General features: G+C 30.9%; 1 protein-coding gene and 1 pseudogene across 1 annotated transcript; both read left to right on the forward strand.

Moving 5' to 3' along the window:
- The first annotated feature begins 1,413 nt into the window (after positions 1-1,413).
- Positions 1,414-2,875, forward strand: LOC136981960 (pre-mRNA-processing-splicing factor 8 pseudogene; annotated as a pseudogene).
- A 12,109-nt stretch (positions 2,876-14,984) lies between these two features.
- On the forward strand, positions 14,985-26,024 carry LOC136981938 (glutamic acid-rich protein-like). Its single transcript, XM_067278346.1, has 11 exons — positions 14,985-15,138; positions 15,409-15,515; positions 18,876-18,993; positions 19,105-19,158; positions 20,969-21,056; positions 21,986-22,100; positions 22,182-23,368; positions 23,440-23,565; positions 24,970-25,139; positions 25,233-25,331; positions 25,751-26,024. The coding sequence occupies exons 1-11, from the start codon at positions 15,076-15,078 to the stop codon at positions 25,895-25,897; spliced, it is 2,274 nt and encodes a 757-aa protein (XP_067134447.1). The 5' UTR covers positions 14,985-15,075; the 3' UTR covers positions 25,898-26,024.
- Positions 26,025-27,809: the final 1,785 nt, after the last annotated feature.

The following is a 27,809-nucleotide window of genomic DNA, read 5'->3' on the forward strand; positions in this document are numbered from 1 at the left end:
CCCGGAAGAAGAATTATATTGTCTTGTAGACACGTATCAGATGCATACCTTATGAAATTTTCTGATATATCTGTCAGGAAGACGTATCAAATAATAATACAAATCAATCTTCTTCAGAATAATAATAATAATGTAGAAAAATTCCAGCTTGCTTTTAAACTGTAGGCTATATTTAATAATTGGGGCATTAATTTTATAAATGTTTATGGAAACCTTAGGTGCAGGAGATCCTGATTAACTATATACGAACTTCTGGTTATATAGATGTAATTAAATACAGAGATATGTAGAGGGAGAGGGAGGATTTCTCTACATATTTCTACTAAATAATAATAATATATAAAAATTATATATAATTAATAATATATAAAAATTCTATAATTAAAGTATGATTTAAGATAGACATTACACATTTTGATGAATTATGTAAGTAAATATAGGCAAGAAACATAAAACGTGCACTTACAAATACAAATTATTATGCATGATAATAGAGATTGTAATTCTCGACCAGATCATACAAAAGATGAAATTAAACATGGGAAGAACATAAGGGGTGGCCCGAATTACATAAAGATACAGGATGAATATTAAACTGGGGGTTCCCAACCTTTTGTGTATCAAATATGCAACAGCTTCCTATCTATTTTCCCAGCTGTTGTATATAACAGAGGGATTTTTTTCCCCTCAATTTTACGAGTGTAATTTAATTTGAAATGTTTATTATAACTCAATTTGGGTGTGGGTCACCCACTTTGAAGCTTAATAACTCCTGGGCCTTTTGTCGAAAATTTCTGAAATTTAGCATGGATATTTGCGTGTTAGGGAGAAATGTTTCTAGAAATTTTCAGGAAAATCGGACCATTGGTTCGGGAGATTTTTTGGAAAAAAAGACAACTGGTAACACGGAAGAATACGGTGGTAAAATTAAAAACCCTATAAATAAGAAGTTCAATTAGCCAACGATGTAATAATATCTGTTATATTAATATGTAAGATATTAACTGTTGATATTATCAGAGCCGGTTCACACGTCGATTTTAGGGCCTTCTCACATTCAAATTTCTGAGAAAATTTGATAATATAAACTTTTGTTCTTTTGTCATTCCTTGTCGAATATGTATTTAATGTTTGTAAATTAGTTTATTAAAATTATATGATAATTCGATTAAAAAAATTATTTTTTGCAAATATTTGGGCCCCCACTAATGACTTTTTCCCAGGCCCCGCCAAACCTCCAGCTGGCCCTGGATATAATACAGAGTATTATGATTTAGAAGCATAAAAATGTGCTTACTATAACTCAGTGGGGCGTCTTTCTATGTGTAAAAAGGGCCCCTTCCTGTAGGAGCCCCAGGCAATTGCCTTTTCTTTAAACCAATCTTTTATGAGAAAATATTTTCCAGAAGAAAAATGTATGAAATTTGGTTTGTGGATGACACTAATGTGTATCGTGTAACAATTCATAAGACTTTTGAAGGTGACGACCAAACCCATTAATGGTGCCATATTTATTTTTAATCCACGTACGGGTCAGCTGTTCTTGAAGATTATTCACACTTCGGTTTGGGCGGGATAAAAACGTCTGGGACAGTTGGCAAAATGGAAGACCACAGAAGAAGTCGCTGCCCTGATTCGTTCTCTGCCTGTCGAAGAACAGCCCAAACAGATCATCGTAACCAGAAAGGGAATGTTGGATCCTCTCGAGGTACACTTGCTTGATTTTCCAAATATCGTAATTAAGGGTAGTGAATTACAACTTCCCTTCCAAGCCTGTTTGAAAGTGGAAAAATTTGGTGATCTCATATTGAAAGCAACCGAACCTCAAATGGTTTTATTCAATCTGTATGATGATTGGATGAAGACTATTTCGTCATATACCGCATTTTCGCGTCTTATATTGATTTTGAGAGCACTTCATGTCAACAACGAGAGGACCAAAGTCATCTTGAAGCCTGATAAGACGACCATTACAGAACCCCATCACATTTGGCCCACATTGACAGACGAAGAGTGGATCAAAAGTAGAAGTTCAGTTGAAAGATCTAATTTTGGCCGATTACGGAAAAAAGAACAACGTAAATGTGGCATCTCTGACGCAGTCGGAAATCCGTGACATCATTTGGGTATGGAAATTTCCGCCCCGTCTGCACAGAGGCAGCAAATTGCAGAAATCGAAAAACAGACCAAAGAACAGTCCCAACTGACGGCCGCCACCACTCGTACCGTTAATAAGCACGGGGACGAGATAATCACTTCGACCACTAGCAATTACGAGACGTTGACGTTCTCGTCGAAAACTGAATGGAGAGTAAGAGCCGTACCTGCCACCAATCTTCATCTGCGAACCAATCACATCTACGTCTCTTCGGACGACATCAAAGAAACTGGATACACTTACATTCTCCCAAAGAATATCCTGAAAAAGTTCATCATCATATCAGATTTGAGGATGCAGATTTCTGGTTATCTCTATGGGGTCAGTCCGTCGGATAATCCACAAGTAAAGGAAATAAGGTGTATAGTGATGCCACCACAGTGGGGTACCCATCAGACTGTGCATTTGCCAAATATATTGCCCCAGCATGAATATCTGCAAGAAATGGAACCACTCGGATGGGTTCACACTCAACCGAACGAACTTCCTCGGCTCTCGCCGCAGGATGTGACAACACATGCGAAAATAATGGCCGATAATCCATCCTGGGACGGAGAAAAGACAATTGTCATCACCTGCAGTTTCACACCCGGTTCCTGTTCGCTGACTGCCTACAAACTGACACCCAGTGGATACGAATGGGGTCGACAGAATACCGACAGAGGCAACAACACCAAAGGTTATTTGCCTTCCCACTACGAAAGGGTACGGAATTAGAGGGCCCCCACTGTACACGGGGGCCCTCTAATTCAAATTTGCCTGGGCCCCACTAAGCTTTAACTTGTATAAATTATACAGAAAGGATTTTATTCGCAGGTTAAAATACATTTTATGTTTTAAAAAGAACCGTATAATGAATATATCTAAATTTGAATTCCTTAAATAAGTTAGTGCGTGCCTTGAAATCATAAAAGAAAAACGTATTTTTGAGGAAATGTAGGCATTATATTCTGCGAGAAAGAAATATGCTACGGAAAATTAATCGATTTGGGTAATTTGCCCAAATCGATAGATTGGTCTGGCATATACAGTTAATAATTTCTATGTTTTTAGCGATTTCCTCTATAAAAGTACATTAATATACGTCGTAATTTGTCTTAACTTGCAATACATCAAAATGGGTGTTTGCTTTATGAAATTGAATCCTCAAGTAGTTTTCATTTTGAGGTTTCGGATATTTTATGAGGCAAATTTGAATTAGGGGGCCCCACGTACAGTTTTGACTTCAGACATTTTTCTTCGGAGGAATTTTTTTGGGGGAAATCCCTCAGTATCCTTGTTCTTTTTTAAAGAAAACCTCTAGAGGATTAAGTTCTGTGCCACACCAGCATTCTAGGCTCCCCAGATATGGCGCCAAATTTAAATTTGGATATTCTTCCTACAGTGATGAATTTATAAGAGATTGGGGTCTCTATTTGTGGGGGACCTTAGGAAATTTTCCGTTTTGATCATAAGATAACGTGCCACTGGCTAGGAATAGTTCTTACAACACAATATAAACTGAGACTGAAAAAAAGGAAATTCGATATTAAGTAATTTATAATTAATGTGGAAAGAAAATTTAGAATTAATTTGCTAAAAGTATCCAAAATTAGCTTTTGGCCTTCTCTAAAATGCATCTAATACTTCAAGACTTCACTTAGGAGTAACGTAATTTGCATAAATAGCAATTAACATCGTAATCATCTTGTTCATTCGCTATAACTCACTTTATTATAATTTAATTGACTTGATTTGATTAAAAGTCAAGTATGTTAATTTTTTATTACGATTATTTTGTTAAATGATGTAATGAATGATAAAATATCGACGGATTTCAAAATGAAACCTTAATTAAAATGTAATATTATTTAAGAATTCTTATGAAACAAGGACACTTTTATAATATAAACATTGGAAGATTTGAGTTTTAATACATAAAGTGAAAGACATTAATTAATATAACGTGGCTCCACGGGTGTTTGCAGAGGAGGCAAACGTGGCACTGCTCCCCCGAGATCGAGTAAAAACTTACACAAATTATAATCATAAAAGCGATTTAGGCACCAACATTTTATTCTATAAACTACTTGTAAAAATCCCCCAAAATGAAACAATTAAATATAAATTTACTGATGTAATTGTCTCCAAGCTTCGTCCCCCTTGGAAAATTTTCTGCAGACGCCTATTTATGGTTCTATATATATAAATTATATAGAAACACAAAGAGTCATCAGTGGCACGTTTAGCTTCATGGTGACTTGGCAAATATGAATTAAGGGGCCCCACGTACAGTGTTGATATCACACATTTTTTTTCGAAGGAATTTTTGGGGGAAACATTTTCTTACAAAAAGATTGTTCTGGGGACCTAAGCAAAAGGGGGCAATCGCCATTTTGCTTATAGGATAACGCGCCACTGAGAGCATTAACATATGCATATATATATATATAAACTATATTAAAAAATATTGTTTATACTTTGTACGTTGCATATAAATTCAATTCATTTCTAATAAAGCATAAACATATCTAGAAATAACCAAGTAAATATACAATAACGTTAGGTAAATAAAACTTAAAAAATGAATAATGTAAGCTGAATATCTTATTCTAAACCAAACAATGCCTTGTATTTAATAAATGTATACGCTATAAGAAGTCTAAAACAAAATTTAAATTTTATTTTTATTTATGAAGCATTGTAAAATCGTGTATTCAATTTTATGTATTTACTTAAATTTTATTTGATTTTTAATTTAAAATATATTTCTTTACCTTGTTACATTGTGACGAAAATTCATTTCTTAAACTAGGAATAATTTTTAAAAACAATCTTAATGTGTAGCCTTGATTAGTAGATATGAAACGAAATCATTTAATATAAGTAAATTGAATAATAAAAAAATATATTAAAAAATGAGGAAATATCGTCACGATGCCTGGCTACAATTTTTAATATATTTAACTTAAAATATATGCTCTCGATCTCAAGTTAATAACTTGCCCCTGTACATCATACTTTTCCTTATAACATCGGAGTCATGCAGGCGAAAGTTCGTACATAGTTAATCGAGGCCTCCTGTTCTAATATTTTCCATATCCGGTCTCGACTTTCATCAATCTAACATCGTTCTCGAGATTAACGAAGGGCAGACAGAGACACAGAGGGAATTTTTAGATACACAATTATTTCAAATTGCAGCAGAATTACAAACAAAAGCATAGATATCAAGAATTGCATTAAAGGAAAAAAATATTTTATTAAAGTTTAATTGGAATTTTAAATCTCCGAATGAAAATAACATTTGACGAACTTTCCACATAAATATTTATAATTAAAAGAAAAACAGATATTATATAACATATTTTGATCTTTTATATAATAATAACAATAACAACCAAGAAGCTAATGGACAAATTGGTGTATTGTGTTGCATAAAGGTTATTATAGTCAATTTCTCAGTTTAGGGTCGACTGGGTTAATGGATGTATCGAGATAATTGCTGTGAAATTCGATTGAAAAAGGCAATTTTATTTTCAAAAAATTAACTCCAATTTCGTGCACCGAAAAAAAAAATGGCCCTCTGTAAGAGAGCTGAGTTTTTCCACTCATACCTTAACTTATCGTGATAAATTTCAGTAAGAAAGGATTTATTAAGTTTTTGGGCTGCAATTTTTTTTTTTTTTTAAATTGTAAATTTATAAATTTCCACTGTCCGTCAGTCCGTCCGACTGTCTTCAATCTCTAGAACGGAGTTAGATAGATGAAATCCGAGAACAGATATGAAAAGCTTAGGGGCAGGGGGTCCCAATTAATTGTATATGAACTTTTGGTATAGGCCGGAAGGAATGCTATTTTAATTCAAAAATATTCCCCTATGAGAGTCAGATAGATGACGGCATGACTCTGTTGCTAACAGGAAAAGTATGATGTACAGGGGCAAACCACTAGTAATTTGAGGTGAAGAGCATATATTTTAAATTAAATAAATTTTTAAAATATGATTAAAAATCTCAGCCTCGGCATTGTGACAGTGACACAACATATTAATAATTGCTCGTTTCTAGTAAATCATTATTTACAAAAAGTTTAAATTTAATATTTCGATTGAGATTTTATTTAAAATATTCGAAAACTGGTAAGGTTTGGGCATGTTTTCTAGTATTTAAGACTCGAACAGCACCAAAAAATCTTTCATTAAATACTCTAATAGCCTTTTTTTTTTTCTCATGATGATTATGGAGATAGGAAGTAATTTTTATTTTCGCAAGTTCTGAAAAACAAATCTTTCCAGTTCACTGTAATCTCTTCGTTATATCCTGCAGCAGATAGCGCTAAATAAAGAAAATTTAATTATAACCAGCCTTATCTTTCAATCCTCTGTATCTTTTATAATCTTTCAATGAAAATCTTTCATCCCGGTTATAAACCTCTTGCAGTTAAACTTTAATTGTTCCAATTAAAATTACCATTTAAAAAAAAAGCTATTTTTCTAAATAACTAATAAATAACGTATATTTTGTGTTGCTTAACTTAAGATTAAATAATTTGATATTTATTAAATCGGTATCCAAAAAAAACAACGAATTTTAACACGAATGCAGTAACAAGCTGCTTGACTTTTCCGGCAACATTTAAAATTGCTCGTGGCGCCATCTGTTACTATAATTTACTAAAAACTACGCGACCTTTAACCACCAAAATTTAACAGAATCTGACTAATGTAAATATTTATTTATTTTTTTTACATTAGTCATTAGAATAGAATAAATATATATGAAAAATTTTATTCCCAGCAGAACAATAAGGCTTACATTTCATTAACTTAGCAATTCTAAATCGATTTAAATTCCTTTCGTAAATTAAAAAATAATTTAATTACATTATTTTCATTCTAATTAAATTAGCAAATATTCTTTCTTGTTAATAATTTAGAAAAAAAATTGGAAAATTAAAGAGTAAACTTAAATATTCTTATGTAAAATTTGTTAAATTGTCTTCAATGATTTCCTGAATTTTCATATAAAGCTTATTTATTTTTATAGAACTGAAAGTTTACATTCACGATAACAAAGAAATAAAAAAAAAACTTCAATTACCGGAAAGAACATAAAACAAACCGTAAAATTTCCTTCACAATCTTATGTATAAGTATGACGGAGAAGATTCTGAAAGATTATCTTTACAAAGATGATTGAGGTAGAATTTGGCTGCAATTTGAAAAAATTGTAGACATATAAATTTCCACTGTCGTTTGTCTGCTTGTCTGTCTTTCCTTAATATCGAGGACGAAATTAGCTACATGAAATCCCAGACCAGACATGGAAAACGCAGGCCAATTCACTATATACAAACTTTCAGTTTGGACTGGAAGTCACGTTATTTCAATTCAAATCGTCCCCTGTATGGAGTTAGATAGATGACTGCATGACTCCGTTGCTAACAGGAAAAGTATGATGTACAGGGGCAAGCCACTAGTAATTTGAGGTGGAGAGCGTATGTTTTAAATTAAGTATATTTAAAAAACATGATTAAAATTATAGTCTGGCATTGTGATGATGTCTTTGTATCAATTATTTTACCGGTAAATATTTTTATTAATTGATTATTTATCAATTGCAAAATTTGTTTAGCAGTATATTTTATATGGAATCCACGAGTTACGTCCCAAACAAAATATATAATTACACGATATTAGTTTTGTAAATATTTTAGTCGTAGTTTGTTAATAAGTTATATGAAAAATCAAAACAAACGAACAAAAATTATTGTGACATCACCACAATGCTGGGCTGCAATTTTTAATTTATTTAATTTGAAATATATGCTCTGGATCTCAAATGTTTTGCCCCTGTACATCATACTTACCCTGACAACAACAGAGTCGTGCAGGGTTATTCATTAACTTCGTTGTGAATAACATTTTCAATTGAAATCACGTGACTTCTGGTGAAAATCGAGAGTTTGCGTATATAATTAATTTGTGCCTTCTGCCCTCAATCTTTCCATATCTGGTCTCCGCACGTGGAGGGTATTTCGAAAATTTCGTATCAAGGAAGCAATGTAATTGAATGAGTTATGTAAGAGAGAAAATATGGAATAAAATCTGTCTTGCACGTAACACTGTCTAAGAAGTTTGATTTCTCAAAATCTCCCATTTCAGGGCATGTTTTTATGTCTTTCTTTCTTTATTTTCGTGTGAGGAAGTAACCCTCGAAGTTCGTATCACTTATAATAATGCTTTCCTGGCTCTGCTATAAATATCAAAGGAAAAGGATGGCAAGGGTCAAAAAACCCCAAGATTTAACACTTTTTACAAGATTTTACATTTACGAACTCGGAGGACTTTCAAACATAGAGAAATGTAAAAAAATTTGCGGTTATTTTCTGTATTTAAGGATGTTAGTGTGTGGGAGTGCACGATTTTGTTCACCCTCTTCAAAGCTTAACTCTCGATTTTTGTTAATGTCGTCCTGGTGATAAACTCCTACTTTATTCGTTCGCCTCCTCTCTAGTGTATTTCCTACTCTATATTTTCTTCAAACCAAGTTAACGTTACTTCTCTTATTAGGATTTCTGTGTCAACCTTAAGAAATTATCGATTTACAAACCAATTACTGTCAGAGCTGCTACGTTAATAAAATTTCAATCGAATTTTAAAACGATTCTCGGACTTATTTATTTAAAATTTGAAATATTTGATATTGAATCGAAAGAAAAAGTAACAGGAGACTAAAATTTATATAATCGAAATTCCCGTATTTTGACGGCTAGGCACGAATTTCAGTTAGATTAGTTCTTGATTGAACTGGATACTTCGCATTTCCAACTCATTTCTGAGTTTCGTAAATGATTAACATGATCACTTTTACTTTCCTGGTTCTGTTATATATAACAGAGGGAAAGTATGGCAATCAGTCAAAAATACTACTAATTTGATATATGCTCTCAATCTCAAAATATTTGTAGTAATTTAGAAAACTTTTTAAAACATTGGTGTTAAATTTTATTTGTTCTTAAACACCTTTTACCAGTGTTATTGCGTATTTACGCCCAAAAAAAAATATTATATATAGGAATTTTTTGTAAAATGTGTGATTCGTAAAAAGAGTCACGTGATTGAATATAAATATACAAATTAAATTAACTTAATTATATTTATAGTCTATAGACATATCTGGAAATTAAAACGTTGATCATGGAGCTGTTTACCTACAAAGTATAAGAATGTATCATTTACGGTAGACAAATAAATTCAATTTTTCATAAATGTATTTTATAAAAGGCTGTAACAACAAATATGCTTGAAATAAAATAATATAAATAGAAAAATATCATATTCGAATTCTAAAATATTTAAATTGGAATTATTCCTTTTAAAAAATGAAATACTTCAAATATTATTTAATATGTTATCATAAGAGGTTTACTATTATTTAAATTACAACTTAGTGAAACATTTAAAATAAATAATATCTTGTTTTTAATATTTATTTACGTATTTATTTTAAATATATTTTGTAAATTTTATATTATTTAATTATAAATCATTATTAATTAAAATCCGGTTGATTGTATAGCAATATTTACATAACAGGAATTAATCATGAATTCTCTCCCATCTCATTTCCTCATCACCAGTTTATTTCTCAAGGCAAATTGAATTTATAACACGTGTTTGTATACCATATATTACGAATAATGCTAATATTTACTTAATAATATATATAGCACATCATAATATATTATCAAGATTACATGTTTATATTCTATTTTTGCCTAATTTTCATGAAATCCTCTTTAAAAAAACTCCAGGTATGAGTTGCATAGCTTTCCCGACAACGTTTAAAACTGCGTGTGGCGCCATCTATTAAGATACTTTATTTTTTAAAAATGTTTATGGTTTTTTAATCATTATAAAATGGCAGAAAGCTTAATTTTGTGGGTAGAGATGGTTTTTATACAAAAATTGTTAACGAATAAAATCGTCATCAAATCCGACTCTACTGAAGATACGTCAGACGACCTCCTGTATCTCCCCACTCCGTCGACCTTTAGCCACCAAAATTTAATACCGTCAATGCCCCCAATACACAAACTTCCCTGCCAAATTTCAGGAATTTTCGACAAAAAGCACGGTAGTTATTAAGCTTCAAAAAGAGTAAACAAAATCGTGCTTCCACACATGTGTACACAAACGTTCATACATACAGAAACCCCCCCCCAAATGTTTTGCATATTTGGACGTTTCAATGTGCCCTTAGTCCAAAAATGTAAAAATCTTGGGGGAGGGTCATTTTTTGACCGATCGCCATACTTTCCCTCTGCTATATAATAATGTTACAAAACTAAAATATTATTACGTAAAGAAGGTAAAGTAAATAATCTGATCAATACAATTTATATAAACTTCAGGATAATTGTATTGAACAACAATTCCATATTTATTTCAACTTGTTTTTATGATCGAGCCAATAATTTTAATTGTAACTCAATGCATCATCTGTACAATCAATAATAATAATAATAATAATAATCATAATATTGATTTGTTATGTGAAATGAATTAAGTTAAAACTTCATACACGATATTCCCAGTATACTTTATAATTTCCGTGAATAAACATTAATATATTTAACTTTAAGACAAATATTTATCTGTATTTACATTATCAAGATGTAAAACAAAAATAATACTTCCATGTTATAATACATTTTATTAAGAAGAGAAATACACTTATCTTAATCTTTTAATGACATTTTAATAGAAGGGAAATTCGAATATACAAGATACAAAAATACAGTAAAATTTACTGGGTTGCAATTTGATAGAATTGTAGACCTATAAACTCCCACTGTCTGTCTGTTTCTTCCTTAATCTCGAGAATGGTGTTAGACGGAAGAAAGTCCAGACTAGGGGCAGGAGGCCTCGATTAACTATGTACGAACTTTCGGTTTGAACCGGAAGTGGCGTCATTTCAATTCAAAGCATTTCCTACAGAACAGAGTTGCATAGATTACCCGCACGACTCCGATGTTATAAGGAAAAGTATGATGTACAGGGGCAAGTTATTAATTTGAGATCGAGAGCATATATTTTAAATTAAATAAATTAAAAATTTAAGTCCGGAATTGTGACGACATCACAATAATTTTTGCTGGTTGAACTTATAAAAGAACGAGATACCATTAACATTTATCGAACTTATATTTTAAAATCGATAAGTGATTCGGATAAAACAGTATTATATAACCTATAATGGCATAAATAAATCATTTATCAAGCTCTGTGCATTTAAGAATTTTAGACTAACTTCACCAAATATTAAAATAAAATAAAAATAAAGAAGAGGAAAAGATAGATATAAGTTTAATCCAATATACATGAACAATGATTGAGTGCTTCAGTATTTTATTTTATTTTTGAATAAATCAAAAGTATTTTGACAATATTTCCACTTCCACGTTTCCTTAATATCCCATTTAAAATGTAAAAAACGTTACATATTTAATTGAAAGCTTCGAATATGATTTATTTTCTACAAATTACTCGTAGGAAAAATAAGAGAAAAATCTAAATACATATGACATTATAGGATTTTTTTCTTGAATATTGTCAAAATTCTCATGAAAAAATTGGCTAGTTTATCACGTAATGAATATAAATAATAAATTAGCCCTATAATATTATTTTACTCCAATGAAATGGATAATAAAATGCAATTTTTTTTTAAAAATTAAATATTTTATTTCCCTTCCATTATTACCACCAGTCTTGTGATATTTAATGATTAATTATTTTTGTATTAATTTCTATCATTAAAATATAAAGTAAATATTGTGAATTTAAACAATGCACACGTACTGTACGTGTAGTGTAATAAGTAAGATTTAATAATGATTTAGGAAGAAACGAATTACTTGATAATATACCGTAAAAATTAATTTTATCATGTTGACAACAATGTTGATTCAAGGAGTAAATTCTGGAGACGTAAATCAATATTACAAATAGAAATTTCCTTTTATTTGTTTTTCTTAAAAATCTCCACATCAAATAACAAATATTCTTCTACTAAAAACTCTTAATATTTAACAAACTTAAACTTTTAAATTTTCGAATACAATAGCCTGATATCACGCAAATGAATTTTGAAATTTCGCTTTAATTATATGAAATTAAATTAATAACGATTATCAATTAGATTTAAAGTTATTCGGAGTAAACTTCTCTATGCATTAAATATCTTAAAAGTAAAAGAAAAAAAAAAAAAATTGAGTTGCTTAAATTTTCCGGCAACATTTAAAATTGCGTGCGGCGCCATCTGTTACGACGTTTTATTTATTAAAAATAAAAAGTTTTAATAATAAAACATCGTATTATGTATATTTTTAATTATTATAAAATGGTAAAATACTTAATTTTGAGGATGGGATACAGTTTTATAAAAAAAAAATTGTAAATGCTAATAACGAGTGGAATCGCCATTAAAAGTCCTACCCTACTCAAGATACGATACAGCATATCTCTCCAATTCCTCGACCTTTAACCACCAAAATTTAATAGAATCAATCTACCTAAAAGTTAAACCACCCCGCGAAATTTCAAAAATTTTCGACAAAAAGCACGGGAATTATTAAGCTTCAAAGAGAGTGAACAAAATTGCCCCCCCCCCACACACACACGTAGAGAAACAACCGCGAATTTCTTTTTCATTTCTCGACGTTTGGGGGTCATCTCTCTTCGAATCTTGGGGGTTGGTCATTTTTGACCGATGGCCATACTTTTCCTCTGTTATACTGTACAAAGAATGAAACGAGAACCTGAATTAAGTATATGACAAAGAAAGCACAGGACAGTACTTTAAAAACAAAACAAAAAAATCAGTGTAAATTAGGAAAACTTTACAGATAAAAAATATATTCTTATACTACAGATATCTATCCAATTCAAAGTACAGGAAATTTGTTTGAAAGACAAAACTCAAGAGATGTTTGTGAAACAATTATCTGTCAATACAATGTGATAACGTGATACTAATGAAGTAAATAACTTTCCTTGTATAAATAAAAGTAAAACAAAGGAATAACCTTTACAATATCAAAATAATGATATTTCTATGTTATCTATTTTGTTTTCGGCCCTCTATTTTTCTTTGAACTGATAGTAATAATAATATTTTTTATATACCCTTGTGAAAAAATGTGGACGTCGCTGTATTTTTTAATGTATAAAAAGCTTTACTGCGTATGATAATGTCGACACTGTATTTCATGGTGATAATTAGAAAATAAGACCTGATGGCTAAATCAACAATGGAAAAGGTGAAATCGTATTCGTGTGTACTACGTCTTCATCGTTATGTATAATTCCTTTGTGTAATATTATTCTATTCTTTTCTTAATCAAACTGAAGAGTCCGAGATGCATTTTGGACATATTAAGTAAAACTTGTTCAGAACGAAAACACGCTTAAACAGAAAAGTCTTTCGGAACGAAGCAATTTCATACGTTTAAAAACACCTGTTTATTGTATGCAGAAACAATAGATGAAAGTTTTATTGTGCATATAAAATGCACTTAGTAATACTTTTCATTGAAGACATTACAGTAGAGCATCGATTATCCGACTCAATTGGGGACTGGGGTTGGTCGGATAACTGAAAAGTCGGATAACCGAAAAGTATGAAAAAATACATTATTAGTATAGTGTATTAGACCTGGTTTAAATACTAGCCTCCCTTTCAGGGTCGAGCAAGTGCTGCCAGCTAAAACATGCAAAAATTTAACAAAAATAATAATAAAGTAGCCAAGACATAACCAAATATTGTAGCGCCACATCACTAGCGGACATTTGAATTTTCCGACTAGAACGCGGTCGGTTAACCGATAAGTCGGTTAATCGAGGTCGGATAATCGATGCTTTACTGTAATATTTTTCACTAAAATAGCCATTAAAGAAATAAATAACAAAGTGGTAAAAATAAAAGAAAACAAATACCCTGCATTTTAACAAAAACAATCGCTGCATTAAAGGAAAATCCCCGAAAGAAAACCGGGGAAAACATATTTTCAGTTAGCATCAGAAGCGATATAAATTTAAAGCTTAAATTTAAAGGTAGGGATGGTTTTATAAGAAATTGTAATAAAATCGTCATTAAGTCCGACTTTACTAGAGATACGTCACACGACCCCCTGTATCTCTCTACCTCCTCGACCTTTAACCGCCAAAATTTAATAGTATCAATGCCCCTAATAAACAAAACCTAAGTGCAAAAGTTCAGAAATTTCTTAAACATTTCCCAAGTTATTTTTATAATCGATATCGGCCATGTTTATTTAGTATCTATTTTGTTTGGTATATTTATTTTTTTCAGTGTGTTCTCATCTGTCCTCCTCACCTCCCGGCCGCACCATTGTGGGCCTGGCCAAACTCATAACTGTCTTGAAAAAAAAGGCCACTTAGTACCCACAGGGCGGAGAGTTGATCATTTAGGCCTCACTAATTAAGCCTAATTTGTCCGAAGGTCCGAAGCTTTATTTTATATCTTTCCTTAAGTTTTTTTAGTGGATCCTTTTTTTTATTTTTATTTTTTGAATACGATTAAAAGTAAAGCAGGGCGACGAAATCGACGCACTTGTCACCTTGATTAGGAATGCTAATTGTCAAAATTTTAAAATTGAAGCTCATTTTTATTACATTAATAATGTCATAAGGTAAATTAAACAGAAATAAAGCTAAATTATCTTCGTTTAGTCGTTTGCGGCGGCAAACGACATCACGATAAAAATCGATTGATGGCCTGGAAGGACAAAAGCGCTCCCTAGCGACTCGAGATGCGCACGTGGTATTTGTTTAATTGTAAACATGACTTCGGTCGGTTAGTAACGACTCCTACTCAAAGGAAACTAAAGCATGTCCTCTTCCATTTACAATGGTTGATGTCGCTCCCGAAAACATACAATCGACTATCCAACCCAGACCATCTTCTGACGAGGTTTGTAAATTAAACAAGTCTTTTTTAAACATTGCGTTATTGTGTGTATTATTATTATTATTGATTTAGCAGCTTACTCCATTCGTGCCTTTTTTTTTTTTTATTGTAAATGTATAAATCTTAGATAAATGTCACAGCCGCTAGACATTTTAATCGCGCTATTTAATAAATTGACTTTTAATTATTTATCGTTTCGCTTTATGTATTAACGTCAATCGATTTCGAATGACCATATTTGTTTTCTCTTACTTTATCTCAAATTATTTCTAGTTAGTGGATATACACATCTACTTGCTTCCTTCGGAAAAATGGATAGAAAGGAGAAAACTTGCCAAAAATATTGCTATGGATTATTCAATTTCAGCGGGATTTGTCAGGTATGTCCTTTATTTTACTGTAAAAGTAAAATTCGATTTTTTTGCAGTATCATGGAAGCTGGAAAGCCTATTATTTGTGTGTTGATTTGGCATATGAGATGCCTTTTATTTAGACATTTTAAATGAACAATCAACAATTTTATTGCTCGGCATCGTAATTATTGCTTAGGAATCCGCTCCTCTTACTAGTAGAAAGAGGAATGGGAAAAATATATGTAAACAAGACCAAATTAGACGAATGCTTACAGTATTTTAAACTAATACAATACCCAAGCGAATTATCCCGAATTTCAATTTACATCACCGCCATTTTTTTGGTATTATTTTCATTTTAAGGTGCGGGTATTTAAGGATTTAATATTTTGATAAAGTGTATACAATAAAAATTTATTGTTATTACGTACAAATGACAAATCGATTTTCATATTAAAATAGAACATTATTTTTTTCATAATTTATGAGGTTAATGTTATGAAAATCATCCAACTCGAACGCAAAAATCTGGACTCGTACAAAAAAGCTAATTAATTATATTAGGTTAATGCATTTTAATAAATGATTAAAAATTTTAAAAATATTAAGTAATGTTTTTAAACAATTTAAACAGATTTAAAAAATATTTATATTTATTTATTTTTTAAGTTATTTATTTAATAAATATGTAATGAATGACCAGCAGATGGCGTCGGAAATTGATACCGTTGCTATGGAAACGAATAAAGTTTTATTATGATGTAAGAGTAAAATTATTGAAATGTCATTTTAAAGTATTATAAGTCCTTTATTAATATTAATTCCTTTTATCCTTTGTTAATAATTAATATTATATTTTTATTTACTAAAATATGATTATATTACAATATATTTGATCGATAAAAGACCTAAATATCCGGTAAATAGAATTTAAATAGGTGGAGGAACATCATTGGTCTAGAAGAGTCACGTGGTATATTTAAAAAAATAAATACCAATTATTCAAAATCGTTAATTAGACATTTAAATTTTGAAGATTATTAATATTATTAAAATTATATAATTATTATTAGCAAAGAAAAATATATTCGACGAGTAATAATCGTTTGAAAGTGGTTTAAAAAATATCCCATCACTCGATTGGTCAATTTCTAACCAATAATATCCATTTCGAAAAATTCAAATTAAAGCGTTTAAAACTGTATGATTCGTAAACGTGTTTCCAGTAGAAATAAAAATATAAATGACAATTTAATTTCATACCCGTAAGACATGAATAATTTAAATTGACAAACCATCCAGAAAAATGTATAAAAATTTAAGAAAAAAATATGAATATTTATCACTTTAAAAGTATGAATAATGGATAATTAAAGTGGGAATTTTTAAAGAATTAAATAGAAAGTTATTAAAATAAACGTTGATTTTTATGCCCCTAGCAACGTAAAGAATGGCATGACGATTGAATTGTTTCGATGCCGGAGTGAATAAAGTAGAAATGAGTTCATTCTTGTTGACAATCGTCCATTTCTCCTTTCAAGAAGAGAACGTTGTCTTCACCTGCTATATATAGTAAAACAAGTGATTGATAAGAGGGTTTTCTGCAATATAACGTTTCCGTATACCCCCATTCTAGTTTTATATAAGTTTCCTAATAACCTCCCTCATGTATCATCCAGTCAAAATTAGAACATGGCGTTGGAATATCTACTCATTTGTCTCTTACCACACGCTAACTATCGATAGAAATCTATCTTCCTACATAATATTTTGTATATGTACAGTACTTAAGAATTTCAGCAGTGGAGGATTATTACCCAATAGGAGATTAGGACCTGATGGCCTCTACGGATTTTGACAACGTTTAAAAATGTGTAAATTATAAAGGAAAAGGAATGTAAGAAAAGGGCATAATCGAACAATAGATGATGACATTATTATATTTATCCCATCTTGACGAAAGAATTGTCAACCAGATAGGATGAGAGAGTGATTTACTTTTTATTTATAAGAAATCAAACATTCTTATCTGGTTTTTTCCCTTCTTCCTCTTGGTATTTTCTTATATTTATATACAACAAAGCTTCTGTTTAATAAAAATGTCGTTTAAAATTCTTGAATCAGACAATTTCCCTGCATAACACATCCAGGATTTTTACGTGTACAAAATTCCTCATACAGCTTATTTACATTGTTAGGAGCTATGATTTTACTGTATAAACATATGTAAAGTGAGAAGTTTATGTTTGATATTTCTTATACAAAGTTGTTAGGTGAAGTTTCTTGCACTCTCAACGATATTTATAACTTCATATCGCATTAAATAACGCTAAAAGTGTGGTAAAATGCTACATAAGTACACCAAAAGTATTTAATTTAAGTATAAAGTAATTTAGCTTAAATAACGTATGTACAGCTATACTTTGTTACATATATGTACTGTACAATACTTCTTATACAACATTGTTTATCACGTTTAAGACATTTTTAGGAGCAATTTCTTGCATTAAATTATGTTAAAAGATTATATTTATTTATTTATTATTTTTGATTGTAAACAATTATATTAAATCCTTATGATAGAGATACTTTATAATAATTAAATGTAATGATTAATTAAACGAAGTATTTATTTAAATTATAAAATAATGGTTACTTTATGTTTATTTAAGGTAAAAAATAAATTTTTCGCCAATTCTACTTTTAAATTTAATTAAACATTTGAAATTTTTAAAATTAAATTTATATTTTTAAATAATTTAACAATTACTTTAGTAATTTTGTATTGTTTTAAACTCGTTAAAATAATTTGTTTATACAATTTTAATCTTATAAAATTGGCGATTAAATAGATTAATTTTATATTAATTGCTCTTTCTTAGTTCCAAAATAAGGACATTTTTTTGATAATTTACAATATTATAATCGCTCACTTGATCGACTTTTTATTACAAAAATTTCAAATTTCTTGAACTTTAAATAAATTAACCATTATCTAAATGCAAATGAACTAATTACTGCTTATTATTTTATGAATATTTCAGTTTTAATTAAGTTTTAATGTACAGTACAATACATTTTAATGATTATTTGGCAAGATTTTACATTTATTCAAGCTCAAATTACATACAATTAATAGGAAAGTTTGAATTTATATATTTACTTATTTAATTGCCTAATAAAGTTAATATTTTTACTAATTTAATGGATATATAAATAGGAATAAAATCGCCATTTTATGACGGCAGATCTATAAATTTTCTATTGATAAACGTCCTCTATCCTGATATTAAATAAAGTGTTATTTATTACCTTACACGAGTTTGACAAACCAAAACCGTTCGATATTTCTTTATATTTACCGGTATTTATATTTGTAAATTATAGAATTCATCCGTCCTGTAATTTACTCCAGTTAAGAGGAGAAATAGAAATGCAGTTAGGTAGGAAGGCCGTACCAGAAAAGTTCGTTTATCTGAAGAGCGTCGGTAGAAATTTAACTCAGGCAAGTTTTAAAATAAAAATAACTTATTTAAATTTAAATCTATACATTCTAAGAACGATCAGTAACGTAGTTATTGCATAATCATTCGCGTATTCTTCATAACTCGATTAGGTAAGGCCGCGGCAAGAAGCTGAAGTGAAAATAAAGAATTTTATGCCCCCTTTCGTAAGTATAATCTTCATTTTTACAACTTATTTCTATAAATAATCGATCCCAGTGCAATTTAAGATTAATTTTAGCTAATTTACCGATTAATCGAGTAAAAATTTAGTCCGATTTAAATGTTTTTCATACGCTTGTAAGTACAGTAATGTGTCTACCAAACCTAACCTAACCTACCATTACCCTTAAACTAAAATACAAGTAAAAATTACACGCTTGGGTAATTCAAATCAAGCGTATGATTAGACAACAAACAATGAAATTATAAGGTTTAACACCTTTCAATTTATTGTCGTGCCATATACTCCCAGTTACTGTTGACACTTGCTCTGTATTGTACAGGACGTGACGTATTTTAACAGCAATGTTTATACTATTATTATTTATATAATAATAATTACTGTCGTGTTAATTAATATAAAGTAAACATGACATTATTTAATGCATTTTATATTGTACTATACAATAAGAAGTGTGTAAAGTTTCACTGTATTTTGTATACTTGGAGGTTGTCTCACTCCCGATCAACTCGAACTATTGAGTCTCTACTGTTCAATATATTAAATTCCTGGAAATCAATAATAATATTTTTGTTTTTTATTCTTGTTCCTTCGAAAAAAAGACGTTTATTGTACCGTTTCGTTAGATCAATGTCATTCTCGTTACTTACAAATAAAATCAAATGCCAACGACCTAACTGTTTCGATCTTTGAAGTAAGTCAAATTGTCAAATTGATTGATTTTAATTAGTCAAGTAAATACAATTTTACGTCTAAAATAATTACTTTTTAAAGTGATTTTATGGCAAATAAAACAAATTATTTTTTCTATTTTTTTTATTTTTAAATAAGTATCTTTTTATTTACGACCTTGTAAAAGTGATGGTTTAATTTTAATTAAACCGCTAAAGATTCATTTAAAAAAGATTTGGAAAGAGATAAAATAATTTAATTATATTTTTAAAACAATTTAAAAGTATATTAAGACCTCGTTTTTATTTCTATTTAAATGTGTTTTGTATATAATTTTTGTCTCTACTTAACTCTATATACTATATAGGGCCTAATTTTGTTCCTATTTAAATGTATTTAATGCCAAATTTATTTTTATTTATATATTAAAACATATTATCTAACTTAAACAATTTGAAAATCAAATTTAAATTTAAATTTATGTTTTTCGGAAGTTAAATTCATAAAATATACACCCCAAAAAAAGGGCTACTCTAACATTAATTTCTCGTATATAAAAACTTTACGCTTATTTAAAAGAGATTTCCTATTAATTTAATTATGCACATACATAATTTATTTATCCGTATTTTAATATACGACACACACACACACACTTCATTAATTATTATTTATTTATGCATTCTTAAATGATATATTTTAGGAATTATAAATTAAAAATATTAATATAATTAATTATACAAATTTCTATTAGAATTTAATAATATTTTATATTTATTTTCAATTGTTTTATTTTGATATTTATGTGCGCTCGAATTAATTCCTTATATAGGGCCTATGTAAATCTGAAGAAATTAACTTTCTAAATTCTTTTTTTTTTTTTTAATTTTAGATTTTAATGTTCATCATATATTATTTAAGCCAAGTAATTTATTCGTCTTAGAATATATATGTGGCATTCTGACGTCACTTCATCGATTCGATTCTTAGTAGAATCGTATTATAAGAATATTGGCATAGTCTCTCCTGTGTAGTGGAACATGATTATGATTCTTGTACTACAAAACAATATTTTGCGATGGAAACCGCAATTTGTAATGTGTACAATGTATATATTACAGGCGGAAGATCCAGAAATTTATTTAAAAGAAGGGATATATTCGGAAATCGGGGCCGAAGATAGTGGAGTAGAAGAGGAAGTAACTAAAGGTTTGTATATCGTTTATCGAGTTGTAAAGATTTATGGGGGATTATATACGTTCGAGGGCGTAATTAAATAGCGATGGGATGCCAAAAATCAATAATATTCCTTTGTTAAATGAGAGTTATACTTCGCCTCCCCTTTGAGTCTACAAGTAATGATCGGAAGAATTCTCTTCGATATACAATAATAATTATCGTGCTAGGTAAATTGTATGTTGTGCACTCGAGTATTAAGCAAATTCTTCTGATAATTGCTTACAATTCGTTTCTACTTTGAAAGATTTAAAGATCAGGAAGGATCTTAAGAGAGAAGGACAAGTAACTTAAGAAGAACTCTTAAATGGTCCAAATGGGAATTGTGAGAAAATGGTTAAGTATTCCGAAAAGAATGCCGAAAGTGCAGAATAAATATTTTTAACCCGATAAGGAGGCGAATCTAATATTAATAATGTGTAAAAGATGGTAAGATGGAAAGTAGAGATAGCTACTTTTCACTTTCCTACGCGATAAGGAAGGGAAAAGTCTAGCATGTGCTTAAAATAAATAAATTAAGCTTATAACAATATGCCAAGAAAAGAGGAAGAAGAAGAAGAATCTAGAAGATACTAAAACTAATAAAGATTTCAATTAGGAAAAGTATAGAAGTGTTAGAAGAAGATGAAAAAGATTTTAGAGAAGAGAGAAACAGGAACTTGAGAGAAGAGTAGATATGAATAAAATGGGATATTAATACACTAATTACCTATTCACGTCCTAAGAATTATTAGCAGATAATTTACTTTTCGATCAGATGTATATAATTTGCCTCGGGTATGATAAAATTAATTAGTTTTATTTCGTGTCCATCTCGTTAAGTGGATACAATTTTTTAAGTTTTAATGCAATTATTCCATTTACTAAAATTCCTTCTTAGCTGAATCCTTTTCGTTTTACAGATATGTCAAAAAAGGACGTTAACGAGGACGATGCAGATGGAAACGATAACGAAGTCTCTGATGATGGCGAATGTAAAGATACTTCAGCAGTCGAGAATGCTAATGGCGAAGAAATGTAAACGTAATGTTGTGATTGGCGAAGCAGTTTTATGTTCTTAATACTACATAACTTTTTTTTTATTTGTTTGTTTGTTAGAACGGAGGGGAAATTATCTGACGCCCAAAATATCGAAGATGCAGAAGAGGAGAAAGATGGAGAAAAAAATGCCGAAGCTAGCGAATTGGAAGAATTGGAGCAGGCAGAAATGCAAACAGAAGATATTGAGTTCTGTCAAGATGAAGTAAAGAAAGGAGAATCGAATGAAAATGTAAACATCGAGCCAAATGGGGAAACCGGAGAAGAAGAGAAAGAAAATATGAAAGAGGTAGAGAACAACGAGCTAAATACGGACGTTGAAAATGTGACAAAAAGTGAGGAAGGTGACGAGGAAGTCGAGGATAAAAAAGAAACTGATGAGGAAAAATTGGAAGAAAATAAAGAGGGAACTGAAGAAGAAATTAGCGCAGAAAATAAGATCGAAAAAGAAGAAGAGAATGAGGAAGAAAGTACAACAAAATCCGAAGAAAACACCGAACAAAGTGAAGAAAAAGTGGAAGAAGAAACGATTGAAATAAAAGAAAATGTTGAAGCCGAAAAACAGGAAACTGTTGCTGGATGTAGCGAAGAAAAGAACGTAGACGAAAGCACGCAAGAAGAAACGACTGTCCAAGATAATGAAGAAAAGGAGACAGACGATGGTACTCAAGAAGAAACAGCTGTTGAAACCACTGAAGTGACAGAAAGTAGTCAAGATGATAGTCAAGTTTCTGAAGCTAATAAAGAAGAACAGGTTTCTGAAGTTAGTAAAGAAGAAGAGGAGAAAGAAGAAGAAAAAAACGAGGGAGGAGAAGAAAATGCCGAAACAAAGGAAGAAAATAAAGAGGAAACTCAAGCCGAAAATGAAGCTAACGATGAAAATCAAGAAGAACAAGCAAAAGCTGAAATTCAAGAAAATAAAATCGAGGAACAAGAAGTTAAACAAGACGCAGAAGAAAATAAAGAAGAAGGAGATGCTGAAGAAAATGAAGAGCAGCCAAATGCTGATGAACAGAAAGATGAAGAATCCGAACAGAAAGACGAAAGTAAGGAAAATGGAAACGAAGAATCCGAAACGAAAGAAAAAACTGAAGAAAATACGGAAGAATCGAACGAAGAGAATAAAGCAGAAATTTCGGGTTCGACGGAAAATGTGCATAAAAAGATGACAAATTTAGAGATTTTAAAAGCAGAAACGAATCCTAAAGAATTTCAACGTCTTAACGCAGAAGAGAGAGAAGAAAAAAGTATGAAATAATCAATTAAATTGCATTAATTATGTAAATTAAATTTCTAAAATGGTCTTTTTAATTTATAGTGAGAAAATTGATCAAACTTTTAGAAAGAACTAAAAGAGAAAGGAAATATTACGAAATGCAAAGAGCAGAATTAGTAAAACGAGCCAAAGAATTAAAAGAATTAAAAATGCACCAACTAGAAAAAGGTAAAAGAAAAATAAATCATTTAAATTAAATTTAAAAAATTATTTAAAAACATAAACCGTCCTCTGCGATATAAATAAGATGAAGGTTTGAAATATACAGTTTCTGAACGGTGATTGGTTGAAGCAGAACCAATCATTGTGAAAATCATTTAAGCACACTGAATCTTGCATGTATCGCAGAGATCCGTACATATTTTAAGCAATATCATAACTATGGAGAGTCCCAGAGGGCTCGGACCCTCTAAACTTTGGGTTAATGTTACCTTAGGTTCCGAGATGGCGGCGGTGGAAATTTTTCCCTATCTTGGCGACTGCGGCGGGGAAAAATATTTTCCCTAGAGTCGTGACGTCGACGCCGTTGAGAATTTTTCCCCGTTCGGTTTCAACCCTGAGATCGACGTTGCCGATAATCCTGTAACCTCGAAACGGCAACGGTCGTGTGTAAATTTGCGACGGTAGAGGGAGCCTTTTCGTGACGTCGTGCGAGAGTAATATCGGCGGGAAATTCGTAGTTGCGTTACGAACGAATATGCAAATACTCGATCTGTGACGTGTTTCTGTTCATTTCAATGCAATTTTATGCAAATCGACTAGTTTCCAGTTGCAATCGTTTACTGCAGTGTTGCGACGAATTGTGTATTGGGCATACACAATTGTAAAATTAGGCATACAGCCGACCGAGTCCGTTTGCATTCCGTGCGATTCTAAATGCAAATTATATCATCGGAGTAATAGAGAAAGCTGTTTCTTGCGATGTAGTAAGTGCGGAACGAAGACTTCTGCCTTTGAAGGAACATTTAAAAGTAAATTTGGCCACATTTCTTGGGGTTGCATTCTGTCGTTTATATGGCCAAGTAGTAATAAATCGAACAGAGGGAAACGCCAATCGACCAATAAAAGAGCAGCCGAATCGAAAAGAACAGGGAAGAAAAGAGCCGCACCAAGAGAAAAGGAAAGTATCCAAGCTGGCAAAACCGAAAAAAGAATGGATCGTAAAGGGGAAAAAAAGTAGGAAGAATTAGGCAACCACCATCGAAAAGTGAGTAAAAAAAAATTTTTTTTTTTTTTTTGGTTATTTCGGTTAACGTCCGCGGAGTCTGCAGAGAAATTCAAGATGGCGGCCGGAAACGCGGCCATCTTGAATCGAGGGAAAAATTTTTTCCCCGTAGCAGTCTCCAACGTAGGGAAAAATTTCTCCCGCCGCCATCTCGGAACCTAGGGTAACATTAACCAAACTTTGTAAATAAATAAATGCCAACGTGAATTGAGTAGAAATAAAAAGATTTTAACGTGACAAACCTATAAACCACTTCTGAGAATTTGCTCTTCGACTATATGCATAAGATAAAAGGGCGATTGAATTATTTAATATCGAAAATGTAGGACAATATTTATCTATTACAGCACGTGATGCATGGAAAAAGCGTTATTATCAAGCAAAGAAAAACACTCCAAGATTAGAAGACGAATGTTTTCAACTCAGACAAGAATTAGAGAAGTTAGTTAGAGAAATGTTAAGCCAGATATATAACGAAGAGAAAGTTGCTGCAGGAAGAAACGAACCGTCATCTAGAGTGAGTAAAACTCAATTACTCGTACTGTATAGAAATATATTTTGCTATTGTGTATGTGTGTGTGTTTGATTTTTTTACTTGATGTTTTTCTAGACAACATACAAATTAGGAATACTTCGCCTTTTACAAGATATAGAAGAATTAAGGCAGAGAGTCGAATCTACAAAAATTAAACTAAAAGCAGAAATCGAGGTATATATATATCTTCATCTCGATCTTCTTCTTTTTGTATTCTATACAGAGTAGTCCCTCATTCTTCAATTTCGCACGCTATTCAGCTTTCTCTCTCTTTCAATTCATCAAACTACATCTTCCTTTTTCCACCTTCTCTCTTTATCTTCATCATCTTATTCTATGCAAAGCAGATCCACAAATCAGTCTATTCTTATATTTTTCACTCTGTTCAACCTTTGCTTTTGCAAGGTTTTATAAATTCTTTCCTTTCAGATCATCAAACCACATCTATCTCTTCCTTCCTCTTCTACTATTTCTCTGAATAAACCCTTTCTCCTCTTAAAACACATCACAGAAATTCCTCTTCCTCTTCTCGAAGCGCATTCTTAATACTTGAATTCCGTGATAACTTTTTATTTTATTTTATTTGTTTATAGCTAAGGAGACAAGCCGAAGACGATGTGAAGAGATTACGTGAAGATTTACTAAAGAAAAAAATTCAAGTGTCTCTTACTCGCGATAGTAAATCTTCTTCATTGAAATCTGCTTACGGTTATCGACAGGGTATCGGCGCCATTATGTGAAAATCCATTTTTTTTGTGTTACGAATGAATGTTAGAAATTATCGCTCTTCCACGGACGATAGCCGCTTCCAAGCATGAAAAAAAAAAATGTTGTTTGTACAATTTTATTGTGAAATAAATTTTTTCTTTTAAATATTTTCTTTCATTAACACGAGCAAAAATTATTGTAACATCGTCACAATTTAGCAGTGTCTTGCCCCTGTACATCATACTTTTCCCGATAACGACATAATCATGCCGGTTATCTACGTAATTCCACTCAGGAGAAATTTTAAATTGAAATCACGTAATTTCCGGTCCAGACTGGAAGTTCGTATATAGTTAATCGGGACCTCTTACCCCTAAGCTTTCCACATTTAACACCGTTCTCGAGATTAAGGAAGGATAAATAGACAAACGGACGGACGAGAATGGGAATATATAGACTTATAATTTTTTCAAATTGTAACCCAATAATACATCGACATACCCCACAACTTTATATAATTAGAAATTAATTAATATATCGCGTAAATATTTAATTAATCCCAAATATCTACATTACTATTTAATATTTCGATATGGGGAATTTTTATACCGTATCGATCGTCTATAATGTTTTACTCTATATACTAATTTATACAATTATAATGTATGACTGACCATTTCCCCGTTATGTAATGACATTCAGGTTTACGTTAAGTAGTGATATATTTAAATTAATGTAAATTTATACAGCGAAGATTTAACTAAGAGAAGCTGCATAATTCTTGTTAATAATTTTTGAAAGCTTAACAATTTGTTGTGTTAGCTTTCATACTTCTATAACTCTGATATTTTTCTACTTCATCTGCTTCCGTTATTTCTTCCTCTTTCCGTTATTATTATTACATCTTTCCCCAATCCGTTCTTCGTGCTTTGTTGATTTTATTTCTTATATTCCAACATTTTTTCTTCTCTCTCTCTCTCTATACATCATGTCCTCCTGCATTTCTGTTAATTACCATCATGTCCTTCTGCATATCTGTTAATTATCATCATGTCCTCCTGCATTTCTGTTAATTACCATCATGTCCTTCTGCATATCTGTTAATTATCATCATGTCCTCCTGCATTTCTGTTAATTACCATCATGTCCTTCTGCATATCTGTTAATTATCATCATGTCCTCCTGCATTTCTGTTAATTATCATCATGTCCTTCTGCCTATCTTCTTATTTTCTTATTACTTTAAACCTTCATTTCTTTAACGATTTTTTCATGTCATCATCATTTCTTCTCCCTTATTTATCCATTTTCTTATTATTCATTAATTTAACGACTTTCATCTTCATCACCATCAGCTATTCTGCCTTTCTTCCATACTTATTTTCTCATTACCTGAAGGAACTTCTCTTAATTTCCTGTTTCGTAAATTAGTCTCTGAAGTAACATCTCGATATTACATTTCTTATTCCTTTGCTTTTATTTTATTAATAATTCTTCCATGTTTTTTTTTCCCCCTCCAATTTATTAAACTTAATCTCAATTATTCTTCAGTTTTTCCAACTTGTTTTTATTGTAGTTAAATTTGGAAAAATCGTTTTAAAATGGTTATTAATAGCCCGCCCGTTTCTATTTCCCTAACGAATTTTTATTTTCGAATTAATTAAATATATATTTAAATTTTCTTACAAGATTAGAGGAAGATGAGGCCACCACACAATCTCCCACCAATCGGGCCAAGAAAAGCGTTGTTTTAAAATTTCTCTCTCTCTCTCTCTCTCTCTCTGTAATCCGACATATATCGGACCGGCGAGTGTCGGTTTACCAAATTTTGTAAGCACGTCTCTACGTCACATGGACAAGGGATAACACTGAAATTTCACCCTGCTTAGTGACGTTCGGTGTCGGACTGTCGAGTGACGGACTAGACAGGCTACTGTACTGTACA

This window comes from Centruroides vittatus, unplaced genomic scaffold (genome assembly GCF_030686945.1).
Source record: "Centruroides vittatus isolate TY-2023 unplaced genomic scaffold, ASM3068694v2 contig_799, whole genome shotgun sequence".
Lineage (NCBI taxonomy): Eukaryota > Metazoa > Arthropoda > Arachnida > Scorpiones > Buthidae > Centruroides > Centruroides vittatus.

Coding starts and splice junctions, on each gene's coding strand:
- LOC136981938 (XM_067278346.1), top strand. CDS start 15,076: ATGGTTGATGTCGCTCCCGAAAACATACAATCGACTATCCAACCCAGA. Junction 18,994..19,104: donor TCGGTAGAAATTTAACTCAG/GCAAGTTTTAAA, acceptor TAACTCGATTAG/GTAAGGCCGCGGCAAGAAGC. Junction 21,057..21,985: donor AGAAGAGGAAGTAACTAAAG/GTTTGTATATCG, acceptor TTCGTTTTACAG/ATATGTCAAAAAAGGACGTT.